The sequence below is a fragment of the Calypte anna genome, chromosome 24, assembly GCF_003957555.1.
Source record: "Calypte anna isolate BGI_N300 chromosome 24, bCalAnn1_v1.p, whole genome shotgun sequence".
In the NCBI taxonomy this organism is placed as follows: Eukaryota; Metazoa; Chordata; class Aves; order Apodiformes; family Trochilidae; genus Calypte; species Calypte anna.
This window is the reverse complement of record NC_044269.1, coordinates 2,435,831-2,448,725: the sequence shown is the minus strand read 5'-3', so window position 1 is coordinate 2,448,725 and position 12,895 is coordinate 2,435,831. Positions and strand designations below refer to the sequence as shown.

The 12,895-nt window shown below is 52.0% G+C and overlaps 1 protein-coding gene across 2 annotated transcripts in view; it reads left to right on the top strand.

Annotated features, from left to right (window-relative positions):
• The window catches only part of LOC103526084 (opioid-binding protein/cell adhesion molecule homolog), a 261,631-nt gene that overhangs the window by 172,232 nt on the left and 76,504 nt on the right, over positions 1–12,895 (top strand). The window contains exon 2 of one of the 2 annotated variants that reach the window (XM_030464746.1): positions 5,104–5,188. In XM_030464746.1, the coding sequence (XP_030320606.1) occupies positions 5,104–5,188 (85 nt within the window). Of the gene's footprint in view, positions 1–5,017; positions 5,189–12,895 lie in introns of those variants that run through there. The other variant, XM_030464744.1, reaches the window with a different exon arrangement.

Genomic DNA, 12,895 nt, shown 5'->3' with positions numbered 1-12,895 from the left:
GCAGTAAAAAGGCATTAAATGAAACAACATGGAAAATAAAAGTTCAGTTTGCCGGGAGAGCCTGATTCAGTGTGAAGATAAACCCAGATGAAACAAGTGGAAAAATTAAGTGGGATAAATAAATCCTACCAGAGGGAAGGAGGGGGAGAGCTGTGTGTGTGTGCCACTGGTTGGGCAGTGGTCAATCCATTGGGAAGAGCTTCCCTGAGGTTTTTATCCAGGGAAAGGGGTGATGCTTTGCTGTGTGTCCCCCACCTCTCATGCTCTGACAGATGCTGAGCTTTATCCCAGGGCTCTGTATGGGTGTGGGAGCTCCTCCTGCTCCTCCATGGTGCTCTCTGTCCTCACTTTTGGGTGAAGGAACAGGAATATTTGGCAGCAAAGGGGAAAAGCAAAAGAAGCAGGGTGTGGGGGAAGAGGTGTTGGGGATGGATTGCCAAATATGCCGGGGAAAAATTAGCAGCTGCAAGTGTGCAAGGGAAAAGGTGGAAAAGAGAGGGGGTAGGGACAGATGGAGAGAAGGAGGGAGAGAAAGAGGAGGTGGGAGAAAAGGGAGGAGGAGGGGATAATAGTGTAGAAAGAGAATAGTTAAAAATCTTATAGCCCCGAGCCCAGACACCATCTGTACATAGCAGGATACCAGCAAGGCACAGCTCTCTGCTCACCGTGGAGGTGTTACATAGATCTTGGCCAGATAGTGTGGCCAAGATGCTCAGGATTAGGAATTTGACATGCCCTGGGAGAGAGATGACTTAAAAGAGCCCCGTTTTCTGGAGAGCTGAGCAGCTGTCTGCGAGCTGGGGACTGGAGAGGAGCTGGCAGCTTTGAAAAAGCTTGTCTGGGGTTTCCAGAGGAAGATCTGGAGAACTTCCACTGGTGCTGGAGGGCAAATCCCTGGGAGCATGGATTGACTCTTTGATTAAACAAGCCCAGGGCCTCCAAGGCCCTGCAGTTCTGCTGTGTTTTTGCTTTTCTGGGTGCAGCGTTTTCAGCTGTGAAGGCTAAATGGCTTAAAGACATGAAAGTTCATCTTGGAAAAAAAGAAAAGCAAGCTATTTCCCATTATCTTTGCCTTCAGGTTTAGGGGTTTTGGCCTGCTGAGGACTGTGCCTTCCCCTTTGACACAAGGACATGGTGGCTTAGTGTGCCCACCACAGGAGAAGATGCTGTCCCAGGGCAATGCTGTGGCTGTGTCCGTGTTTCACAGCATTCCCCTACCTGGGCAGTGCACTCTTGGGAAAGCTTTAAGTTGTAATTATCTGTGTCTTGTTTAAAAGGAATTAGAATTACTCCTTGGAACTCTTTTGGAAGGGTCAATGTCTCAAAAGATGCCCATGAGTGCTGACTGCATAGCGTCCCGGTGTGGTTTGCATCTCTCAATCCCTCACTCCAGGCTGTCTCGAGGGAGCTGGACTAGCTCCTGAGCCCTGAGCTGCAAGAAGAAGGGGGAAAATAATCCAGAAGCAGCAGTGAAGCTGAAAAATAAACCCCAGGGTGGCCGCTGGTAGGTCCTGGTGGCTGCAGGCTGCTTCCAGGCACGGTGCTGGAGCAGCATTGCTGAGGAGCAACTCCACAGCTCCCGGGCTCCCGTCCCTCACTAATTACTTCCAGGCCTGTACTCTTGACATTTGCAAACTCCTGATTAGAGCAACGAGGGAGAAATCTCGGAGGGAGATGGAGGCCAAACTGCACCACTAATAAAAGCTGAGATTGACAATCGGCTGGGAGGCTGGAGACAGGGAGGTGGAGGGACTCGTCCTTGCAGTCTCAGTTTCTTTCTGAGCCTCTGGGATGATGAGAGAAGGTCAGGGCTTGTTAACGTCACCATGAGGAGCAGGAGCTGCCACTGCCATATGCCTGATGCCCCCAGGGCCTGTGCCAGCCTCTGAGTCCCTCTCAGCTAGGTGATATTTTTAGATGTGGACCCGAACTGAAGCCACCTGCATGAGCACCCATACAACCTCAGGTCTGCGAGCTGTCTGGGGGCAGAAGTGGCTCAAATTTTGTGTCTGCTGACTTTGTGATTGCATCCAGATTTTGGAGCCTCCTGCATCTGGAATTCTTTTTCCCTTGCCTTCTTCCCCCCCCCTCCATATCTCACCTTCTCCGTTCATTTGATGCCAGTGTTCTCATGCAGGATGTCACCTGAACCAGAGTGGTGGAACTGGGAGATATTTTATGATGGGGTGGTCCAGAAGACCAGGGCAGGAGAGGCTGCTCTGGCTGCCTGCACCCACTGTCAGGTGCCTTCTGAGGTGAAGGTGGTTGAGACATTGCCTGCAGCCTGCTGCTGGTCCAGGTTGTTGGGTGTGTACCCAGTTAGGCAGGTTTCTCTAATATAAACATATAGAACATTCCCTTTCCAGCCCCCTCTTCCCCCCCTGGTGCCCCATATATGCCCAGCTCTCTGCAGCAGCCACTCTAGCTACCTGTCTATCCCTTTATGCCCAGCCTTTACATCCATTCATGTAGCCACATCTCTCCAGCCTCCTCAGAGGCTCTTTCCGAGGCAGACAGCCTTTTTTTTTTTCTTTTCTTTTTTCTTTTTTTTTTTTCCTTCCCTTTAAATCTCCCCTTTCCTGAGTTGCACTCTCTCTGGCAGGCTTTCTGCTACACTCACTCTTACGTCTGCAGCTTCCTATCCCAAGGGCTAAACACCATTTTCCCCAGCAGAGCTTCTCCTCCCTGCAGCATCCTTCTCCCTGGAGCTTCATCCCGCTGCTGGACGAGGCTCAGCAGCTCCCAGGCTTCAGCTGTCTCACTGGTGGGGAGTTGCAGTGGTTTTGTGCTGACTCCTTTTTGCTGCTGCTCCCTCCCTGTTGGCAGACACGGTTCCTGTGCCCTGGAGTGGGAGCAGATCAGGAAGGAGATGGGATGTGCTCGTCCCCATGAAGGGTGCCCAGCCTTGGCTGTTGGGGAGGGGGGGAAAGGGGAGCAGCCAGCTTGCTTGTTTGAGGTTAACCCAACTTTTTGGCAGCTGAAGAGCTTTCTGATGGAAAACTCAGCCCTACTTCTCTCTGTGCTTCCCTCTGCTCCTAGGCTGCCCTATTTATCCAAGCTGCAGTGAGCATCCCCCTGGTGCCTGCAGCCACGGTTGGTGCCGGGAGCCAGCACGCCTCTCTGCAGTGCTAGCCTGTGGCTGGTGGTCCATTTAGGGTCACTTTGTGCCACTGCCATACACGACAGGCCTGTTATGCTGAGAATGGGGGTTGGCATCACTGAAAATCCCTTGCAAAATCCCTTTATCAGTTTTAGCAGCTGTGTTTAGGTCTCTGAATGGGTTTGGGGTCCCAGAATGGCTAAAACCCTTTCAGTGGGGGTTATGCTCCTCCTCTATCCCCTGGATGGGGCAGCTTGCCCAGTTTATATTCCGTGGGAGAGGCAGATGCCCTTTGGAGGAAAGCACCCACCTGAAGTCCAGCCTGCCTTGGGTTGGGCACCCTGTGGGGACATGAGGTGAGATTGGTTTCCTTTGATAGGCAGGGACATGTCTGGGTCATCACTGAGGTCTTGGTGCCCTGAGTTGCTCTTTGAGGAGTGAAATGGTGCTCTCTAGGTGTCCCCAAAGAGGGACATTTGTTGCTGATGGGGTGGCTGATGGGGTGGAAAGCCCTCGGGCTTCCCACTGCAATGGTACCTGGGTCAGAGAGCAGGGACAAGCAGGACTTTGGAGCTCCTTTCCAGGGCCAATGCACTGCAGCAGGACCTCGGTTTGTCACCAGGGGCTCCCAGCCCCTCTCTGCTCCCCAGGCGCGGGGCAGAAACCCTTTTCGGGGGGCTGGGATCAACAGGTGGATGCAGAGAAGGATGCAGAGAAGGATGCAGAGAAGAAGGATGCAACGCCGGGGCTGGGCGGGCTGCGCAGAAAGAAGCCCTGGGGTGGAGATAGTTAACGGAGGGGTGTGTGGGGGGTGTTTCTCTGGCTAGTACGGTGCTGCGGGGGTTAAAGGATGGCGTGTGGAGCGCGTCCCCGCCTCGCCGGTGTGCGGGAGCCCGAGCGGCGGCCGGGGCTGGAGCCGCTGCCATGACAACCCCGGGCAGTCAGCCTGCATCCCGCCGCCCAGGGATGCTGCCGGCCGGCGGGGCGGGGATGCTGCTGCCGCCGCCGCTGCCGCTGCCTTCCCCCCCGGCCTCCCCGCTATTTCACTGAGCTCCGCAGCCGGGAGAGCAGCCCCCCACCCCGAGACCCCGCCAGACCCCTTCCCCTGGAGACACTCAGGAGCTTCACTTCGTCCGGGCAGTGGGGACATCAGCGGGGACATCGCCGCCTGCAGCTCCGCGGGGAAGTTTCGATCTTGCGACAGAATCGGCATTTTGGGGAGCGTTGTTTTGGTTTTTTTTTTTGCTATTATTTTTTTCTTTTTTTCCTCACTCTTCTTCGTTTTCCTTCTCCTGTTATTTAACCAAAAGAGCAACAGCCGGCAAACAGCCCAACTCCAAGCCCGTTGTTTTTCTTTTTTCTTTTTTTTTTTTTTTTTTTTTTTTTTTTCTTTTTTAATTTTTTTTCTTTTTATGGCCGCCCTCCCTTTCCTACTGGAGACACTTAACGTTTCCTCCTTGGGTTATAAACTTTTGATGCCAGACCTCCGCAGCGCGTGCCCTACTGAATCTTAAAGTAGCGTCTTGAGCAGGCACACACATCTGTGACCTTCATCTCTTGCTCTGCACCTTCTCTCCTCCTCCTCTTCCTCCTCCCCCCACCTCCCTTATTCCCCCCCCCGGCCCTCCCGTCCTCCTCCCTCACCCAAGGATACTGGGGACTCCCTCCGGATGCCTCTCGGCAGGCTCAGTGCTCTCAGGCTGCCTTGCCGGGGGCTCTCCTGATCTCCGTGGAGCTCCGCATCGCTCGCCCCGGTTGTTTTGCTCCCCCCCATCCCCACACACACGAAGCCTCTCCTTCCTCTCCCCCCCTCCCCCCCCACGCCCCCGTTCAACCCCCACCTCCTTACCCCCCTTTTTCTCTCCTGGTGGCCTTTGTCGGGTGTGGTTTTTGCCTGTTGGAAAAGTCCCTGCTGCCCAGGATGGGGGTCGGTGGGTGCTTAGCCCTGCCTTGGAGGTGCCTGGTCGTCCTCTGTCTCAGGCTGCTCTTCCTTGTGCCCGCAGGAGTGCCCGTGCGCAGCGGAGATGCCACCTTCCCCAAAGCCATGGACAACGTGACTGTGCGGCAAGGGGAGAGTGCCACGCTCAGGTAGGAGCAGCTGCATTTCTGCCTTGGGGTGTTTAACCCTGTGTTTGTGTGTGTGTGTGTGTGTTTCTGCCTTTCCCGGGGGATGCTGTGCGCCGGAGGGTCCTGCGAGTGGCTGGAGACTTTGCCTGAGTCCCCCCGGGGGACACCTCGACAGAGGGTTGATTTTTTGGGGGGGGAGGGGAAGAGGGTCCGAGGTGCTGATGCTGCGTGGCCGGGGAGCGAGGCTGCAGCACAAGGTTGGCAGCCTGCCCTGGGTGCTGGCGGGGGGCTGCGGGTGCCAGACGAGGAGCTGACAAAGAGGTTGAAGGTGGCAGACAGGGAGCGAGTGCTGCTCGACGCTCCCGAAGTTGCCTCGGTGTGTGTGGCTGGGTTGGAGAGGAGGAGGAGGGCAGGGGAAGGGGGCAGAAGGGGTCTGCACCGATGCCAGCCTGCACTGCCAGTGGGTTCCCAGGGCTGCGATGCCTCCGAGGTGTCAGTGCTTTGCCTTGATCACTTTATAGTCTCTGCACGAAGCTGTTAATATCAAATCAGTCTTTTACTCCAGGGGTGCATCTTATGAATCCTGATGGATGCTTTTTACCTTCCGCTGTTTGCTGGAGGAGAAAGGCAGGCAGCTTGTATGCAGATGGGCTACTTCTCTGCTGCACGGTGCAGCAGAGCATCCCCTTCCTGTTCCCAACATGAGTTACAGGTGTACGTGGTGCAGTGTCCACATAGGAGAGCAGGGCTCGTGTAGGATAGGAGCTCCCATGGAGGACAAGAGGTCCCGTGGAGGAGAGGAGCTCAGGGTGGGCATCACAGCAGATGTGCATAAAGCAGCCCAGCCTTCCTCCCAGGGTGCTGGGGACTCAGCTGCTGTGTTTGGGGCTTTAGGTTTGTGCCCTGCATGCTTCAGGCAGCCTGAGGAGGACCTGAGCTGGTTAATCTGTCTGGGAAAGTGATTTCAGGACACTGAGAAGAAACATGGGGTGGTGGTGGTGGGCTGTGAGCACAGAGTGAGTCCAGAGTTAGTCTGCTGCTTTTTCTGCAACAGTGAGCAGTGTGTGTCCCCTGTGCAAGGCTGGCTGCTCCCTCACTCCTACCTGGAGCAACAGAGCTGCAGCAGAGAGCAGCTGCTCTTCCCCAAAGCAGGCAGGGGGATGGTGGCACAGGTGAGCCCAGCCTGTTGTGCTCTCCCTGAGGAGCTGGTGCTGAGCAGAGGCTGCTGGTCTCACCTGGGTGGCTGGGGCAAAAGGGGATCCTGCAGGATTTCTGTGGCTGGGGTGGTCTTCATAGAGGGGAAATGTTCTATGGGGAGGAACAGCCTCCGTCTCAAGGTGTGTGCTGCTGAGGGAGGTGTTGGTTGCTTGTCTGTCTGCCTCCCAGCATGGAATCTTTGGGATATTGCGTGTGTCAGGAGCATCCTTAATTCCCTGGTCCCACCCAGGGATGTGCTGGGATGTACTTGTCATAACCCCATATGTCTGGGGGAGGTGGCACCCCACAGGAGCAGAGGGCAAGTTTCCTGGTGTCCTTTATAATTGAACTGCAGTGATGATTAACCCCACCCAGAGCGAGCCAGGCAGCTTAAAGAGAGAAGACAATCCCCCAGGGAGATGCCTTTGGCCTCAGTGCTCTTTTCCTTGCTGTCGGAATGTGTCTCCTTGGTTTGGGGCAATGCTCATGGGGGTCTGGGAAAGCTGGATGCCTGCTGTGGGGAGTCTGAGCCTCCTTCCCCAGGGGGCTGAGCCCCTTCCCCAGGGAGCCCCGTGGCTTTGGCCAAGGCTCCTGCCAGCAGAGGGCTGACTTGGATCTCCTTTAATTTATTTTTTTTAAGCTTCTGGCCTCTTTTCTTGCGCTGTTTGTGAGAAGGGATGTTTGTGAAGCAGCAAGCCTAGGAGCTGGGGCATCTGAGCTTTACTGTAAGAAAATTTGTATCCCCTGGTAGGACTCTGAGTGCCATCATTTAGAGGAACTTCTTACTCCAAAAGCACTTCTTCTTTACCCATTTGTTCCTTCAGCATGTGCTCCTGCCCAGGCTCTCCAGTGCATCTTTCCCATGCTCTCACCCCCTCCTTTATTTCTTTTTAAGTTTAGCTTTTCCCTGCTGCAGTCAGGTTTCTGCCCTCCAGCTCTCATTTGCCCTCAGTCTGCCCTCTCTCTTCTTGCACGGCTGTTTCCAAATGGTCCCACTCTTCTCTCCCAGCCCCCTTTCCCTTCTCCTGCTCCTCCAGCAGCTTTCTGTCATCCCTTGGAGTCTGGAGGTGGCCAAGCAACCCAAGGGAGTGGCATCAATGGTGGGTTGCATGCAGCAGCCCAAGGATGGAGTGTTTTGAGGCTGTGGCTGGTATTTATTTTCAGGCTGTTAGATCACAGAGAGATCCAGAAAGGGGAAATTACCCTGGGAAGTCTTCCCATGGGGGTGATGTTTGTGGCAGATGTCCAGAGTGGGGCCTGTGATGGGCTTTTCTCTATAGCAGGAGCAGACATAATGTCCTCTGCTGTCCTCCTTGCAGAATGACACTCTCCTTGGGGTTCAAACCAAGTAGCTGAGCTTTGAGAAACTCAGACCTGTACTTGTTGCACTTGCAGAATTAGCTGCAATCCTACTAAGTCCAGAGGGACCAAATCCTCTCCCACCCCTATGGTACTGATGGTGTGCTGAGCCTACTGGTGTCCGTGGCTTCGGCAGGGCTGATGGAAGCTCTTTGCTTTCTAAGATCATCTTTGTAACCACACACTGTGTTGCAGAAAGGAGATGTGAGAGAGCAGAACCACATCCTAACAGCGGAGGAAACCTGGAGGTTTGTCAGGCTCATTGTGGTTTTCCTTCTTTTGGATTTTGGGTGCTTCCATTTCCAGTTCCCCACCCTTTTTCTGAGGGAGGCTCAGTGTAAACCTTACAGAAACCAAAGCTCCATCTACAGGCAAGTCCTGGGTCATCTTAGATCAGCAGCACACGATTCCCTTATTTTAAGAAGAGAATGATGATAATTCACCACTTTTTTGTGTAAGAACAAACAATTCCTGTAATAGTCATACACCTTTCCTCTCCAGGGAGCTCAAGGCAGTTTGCAAATTCTGTGGACTATTAAAAAGAAAATCAAGCTGCCTGAGAGACAAAACCTGCCATGAAGCAGGGCAGGTGTTCAGATGGCAGCAGTAACCCATGTTTGGGACAAGAGAGGCAACAAGGAGCACACTGCTAATCGACAGGGAGGTGGAAGAAGGTCATTTTTTAATTTCCCAGCTGGGATTTGATGTGGAAACACGGATTAAGTCTCTGCTTTTGGGACGAGTGCCACCAAGTCTCAGCTTTCTACGCACGATGCTTCTTGGACGCCTGCCCTGCAAGCCACGCAGGGGGCAGGGGCAGCCATCCCCTCGGTTCCTGTGGGGACATTGCTGGCAGGTCCCCAGCGTTCCCAGTGGGCTGACCCCAGCTAGGAACCTTGGGTTGTGTTTTATCCCAGTGGTGGAAGCATCTTCGTGGTGGCAGAGGGTGCAGGCAGCAGCTGAGCCGCAGGTAACGCCGCTGCCGTGGCAAATATTCAAGTGGTGTTAAAGTGGGAATGTGCAGTAAATGGGTTGTACTGCTTGTGCTGCCAGCAAAGCGACCTTTTATAACAGGCATCAGTACAGTTCATAAAGACATAAAACAACAGCTGCTTCGAATTTCCAAGCTTTATGGTTTTATCTGTATTTAAGAAATATTGGCGGTTTGCTTTGTGGTTGGTTTTTTCTTTGGGTTTTTTTTTTTAAGGCCAAGGGAGAGTGTTTCAATAGGGAGGGAGTAGCTGGGAGACAGATGGGGTTTCTCCTAGGTTATCACCACAGGGACACCAGGACTTGAGGAGGTCCCTCTGTGTCTCCCTGCCTCAGTTTCCCCATCTATAAAATGGAGCCAACAGCAAGTGCTGGCCCCTGATGATCACAAGAAGTGAGTGTTCATAGGCAGTGCCAATGGATGACTAGGATTTTCTCTAAATAGTACAGAAATGTTTCTACCCTGTATTTAAAGGCAGATTTTTCAAGTCACCTCCTCCTCCATCCTTCATTTTGCTCCTGGTGAGCTGCTGGCCTCCCCCATCACTTATCCATGAAGGAGACCAAAAGACCAGGGCAGCTTTGCTTGTTCACATCCAAGACTCAGCGACTGACTGCGCTTTGTCAATTAGCAAGGGCGAGAACAATTGCAATTAAAAAGAAAAATCCAGAACAAAACATCACGAGATGCTGTTCTTCCATTTCTTTTAGCAATTAGAGTTTTAATTATTTCTGACAATGCTCCTTTTTTTTTTTTTTTTTTTTTTGAGTGTAATAATCTACCGCAGTCCATTCCCCAGTGCTCGATGAAGCCTCAGTAAAACCCAAGAAGCAGGAGCAGCTGACAGGACCCTGGTTTCTGCTCATAAGTAACAGAATCAGATTTTTCTTGGGTCTCTTTCTCAGTCAAACCACTGGTCCTCAGTTTATCTACCTGTTAATGGGGGTTGTGACACTCCCCCGTGGTACCCGGCGGAGAAAAGAAGCGTTAATGCAGCCACGTCTCCGCTGTTAAATCCGTGCTGAGAAGCAGGGAAGAGAGTCTCTGCTTTGTGTGTCTGCAAATGCTAAAAGCAGGGGGATTAGCAGGGAGCAGATTAGCTAGGACTTGCTCCATTGTTGCTTCCCCTTTCCCTTCCCCTCCTCTTCCCCCCACCCCCCAAAAAAAAAAAAAAAAAAAAAAGTTTTCTGGAGCAGCTAAATATATACCTCCCGTTTCCAAGGTAGAGCTCTCTGCGTGGCGGAGCTGTAATTGGCGACTCAGTGAAATTACAGCCCTGGCTTCTGGCATTTGGATCCTCCCGACTGGCATAATAATTTCTCCCTAGGTAGCTGGTATTTAACTTGTCTTATCTGCTCCTGATAGTTATAATTACAGTGCCCGCTAATTTCCCCGTGATATTTCAGCCCTTGGAAAGGTGGCTGGAGGAAGGTCGGGAGCCCTCTCCCCCCATCCCAACCCATGAATCTCCCCACTTGCACCTCGTGGATCCCACCACTTCGTTGGCCTCCAAGGAGGAGATGCTGGAGGGATTTTCAAGTCCTGGGGTCCTTGCTGCAGGGTGAATTGAAGTCTCTCTCTCAGGTCATGGTAGGGTTTGCTGCTTGCTGTGGGATGTCCCTGGGTTGGTTGCCCCCTGCTCAGCAGCACTGTGGTGTTGTGCATGGGGGAGATTCAGGGCTGGCTTTAGGGAGTTTTTACAAGTCTTATGAGGTGTGTTTGAGGAACCTGGGGGTCTTCAGGCTGGAGAAAAGGAAGCTGAGAGGAGACCTTGCTCTCTACAGCTCCCTGGAAGGAGGCTGACCTGGGGACCGGGGGGGCTGGGTGTTCTCTTCTCCCAAGTAACAGGACAAGAGGAAATAGTCTCCAGTGACACCAGGGGAGGTTTAGATTGGATATTAGAAGAAATGTCTTCACTAAAAGGGTTATTAAACACTGGAACAGGATGGCCAGGGAAGTGTTTGTATCACCATCCCTGGAGGTGTTTAAAAGCCATGTAGATGTAGTGCTGAGGGACATGGATTATCTTGGTAGAGTTGTATTAATGGTTGGTAGTGTTAGTGTAATGGTTGGACCCGATGATTTAAAGATCTTTTCCAAACAGAATGATTCCAAGATTTCCAGAAAATCCTGGTTTTGAGGCCACAAGGAGCTGGTCCAGCTCTGCAGCAGGAGGTACTTGCCATCACCCCTCCATCCCTGGAGGATTTTAAGCAGAGACTGATGTGGCACTGAGTGCCATGGTCTGGGAACCACAATGGCAGTGGATTAAGGGTTGGACTTGATGATCTCAGAGCTCCTTTCCAACCTGGCTGATTCTGTGACCAGGTTGCCAGCCTGTCCCCTGGCCTGGCAAAAAGCCAACCCCCAGACTTAAGTTTTTGAGCTCCACTTGGCAGAAGTAGGAGCAGAGATCTTCAGCTCCAGGGGATGAGCCTGAACATTCCGTAATCCCTTCGCTGTAGGTACACGAGATCCTTTTGCAAGGATAACAAACTCCCTGGGCTTGGGAGCAGTAATAGCTGTCCTTCCCCTGGCTCACACACGCTGCTCCAGGAGCTGGTGCTTTGTTTCTGGAACAGGATTAGGTGTTCAGGCTGCCAAATGAAGCGGGGGCACAGTGGCTGCCGTTCACGTTCCTTCTTTCCAAAGTGTTTTTTCTCTGTTCCCTTGACTGCTCTCACAGTTTGCCTCCTCCTCCTCCTCCTCGTGCTTCTCAGCCCTAAACCACTGCTGCTTTTTACAACAGCTGGACATATTGTTTTAAGTGATAATCTTTAGATACTGCAGCCCAGCAGACAGTTCATAAGGAATATCTGATTTGGTGACTATCACTTTTTCTACCGTCCTTGCCAGCAGCTTTTGAGGGTTAGGATGTTTTGGGGTTTCTTCTTGGTTTGGGTTTTTTTTTTTTTCTTTTTTTTCATTTTAATGAGAAAAATAATTCCCCCACAGCCCCTGACAGCAATTCTTAACCTGTAATAGGTTGTTTACTGCAGGTTTGATTTGATGTGTTGGTCTTGTCTTCCCTGACAGACAGAAGCCTTCAAGGCCGGGTCTTTACTGCAAAATACTCACATATTGTACTGCTGTTTTCCTATGAATATTTCCCAAGATTTGCTTAAAATGAGTCGTTTCCATGACTATACTCACTTGATGGGCTTGTTCCTCAGGGTACAATGGGTCTGAAAGCCTATTTCTCCATGGAGGGGGAGGATAATGAGAACAAGGAGTGTTGTAGCATAGGATCAGATCAGTAAATTGTGCTGACTCCAGTGAGATGCTTTGTGCCATCTCCAGCTCAGGTGAGGTTCAGGTGGGGACATGTGAGGAGCTGATGCACAGAGCAACTTTTTCTTCTCTTGCTGCACCAAGACTTGTGCTTGGAGCAGAGGAGGGGAATGGGAAGCCAAGAGGGAGAAGAGACAGGAAAATTGGGAAGGGAGGGAAAAAAAAAAATGGGTGCAAGAAGGGAATGAGAGCAGTGGAAAGGATGAACCAAAAAAAAAGCTGTGTCTGGTAACTCCCACCAGGTGAAGTTCTGCACTGTAGGATGAGTTCCTAAATCAGAGCCCAGCAGTCAGAAGGGAGCTGAGATGCTGGGGGGGACTTTGGCTTGATCCAGGTGGTACCCAGCTCCCAGAACCGGTCCCAGTGAGGCAGCACATGCCCTCTGCCTCCTGTTTGTTTGAATTTTCTTTGTGTGTGCCCATTTCTGTGTATATATATAAAAAAAAAAATCTAACAAATTTCTAACCCATATAAATCCAATTACCCATGTTTTGCCTGCAGGGAGTGAGGGAGATTAATGTTTGGTATTTTGGCAGGAATGTAAAAAGAAATAGGTGGTAATAACAATGAAGGCTCATAAATAGGAACCGATAGCCGTGTCTGCGCCCGGGAACCCGGCCGTAATTCTCATGAGCATTTTCCAGCAGGCAGAGGGACAGGAAAGAGCCAGGAGTGCTTCCTGGGCACCTGAGCGTTCATCCTGCCAGCAGAGATGACATTAATGTGATCATAATGGAAACTGATAAAAAGAAATGGTTCCTGCTCCTGGGGCACCTTCTCGTAACCCGTCCCTCTCTTGTCAGAGCCGCACGAGCGTTATCCTGGTTTTGCAGAGGGACAAACAAGTCCCAAGCAAGGAAGATGAGCATGGGGTTTTTTTGGAAGGAGAG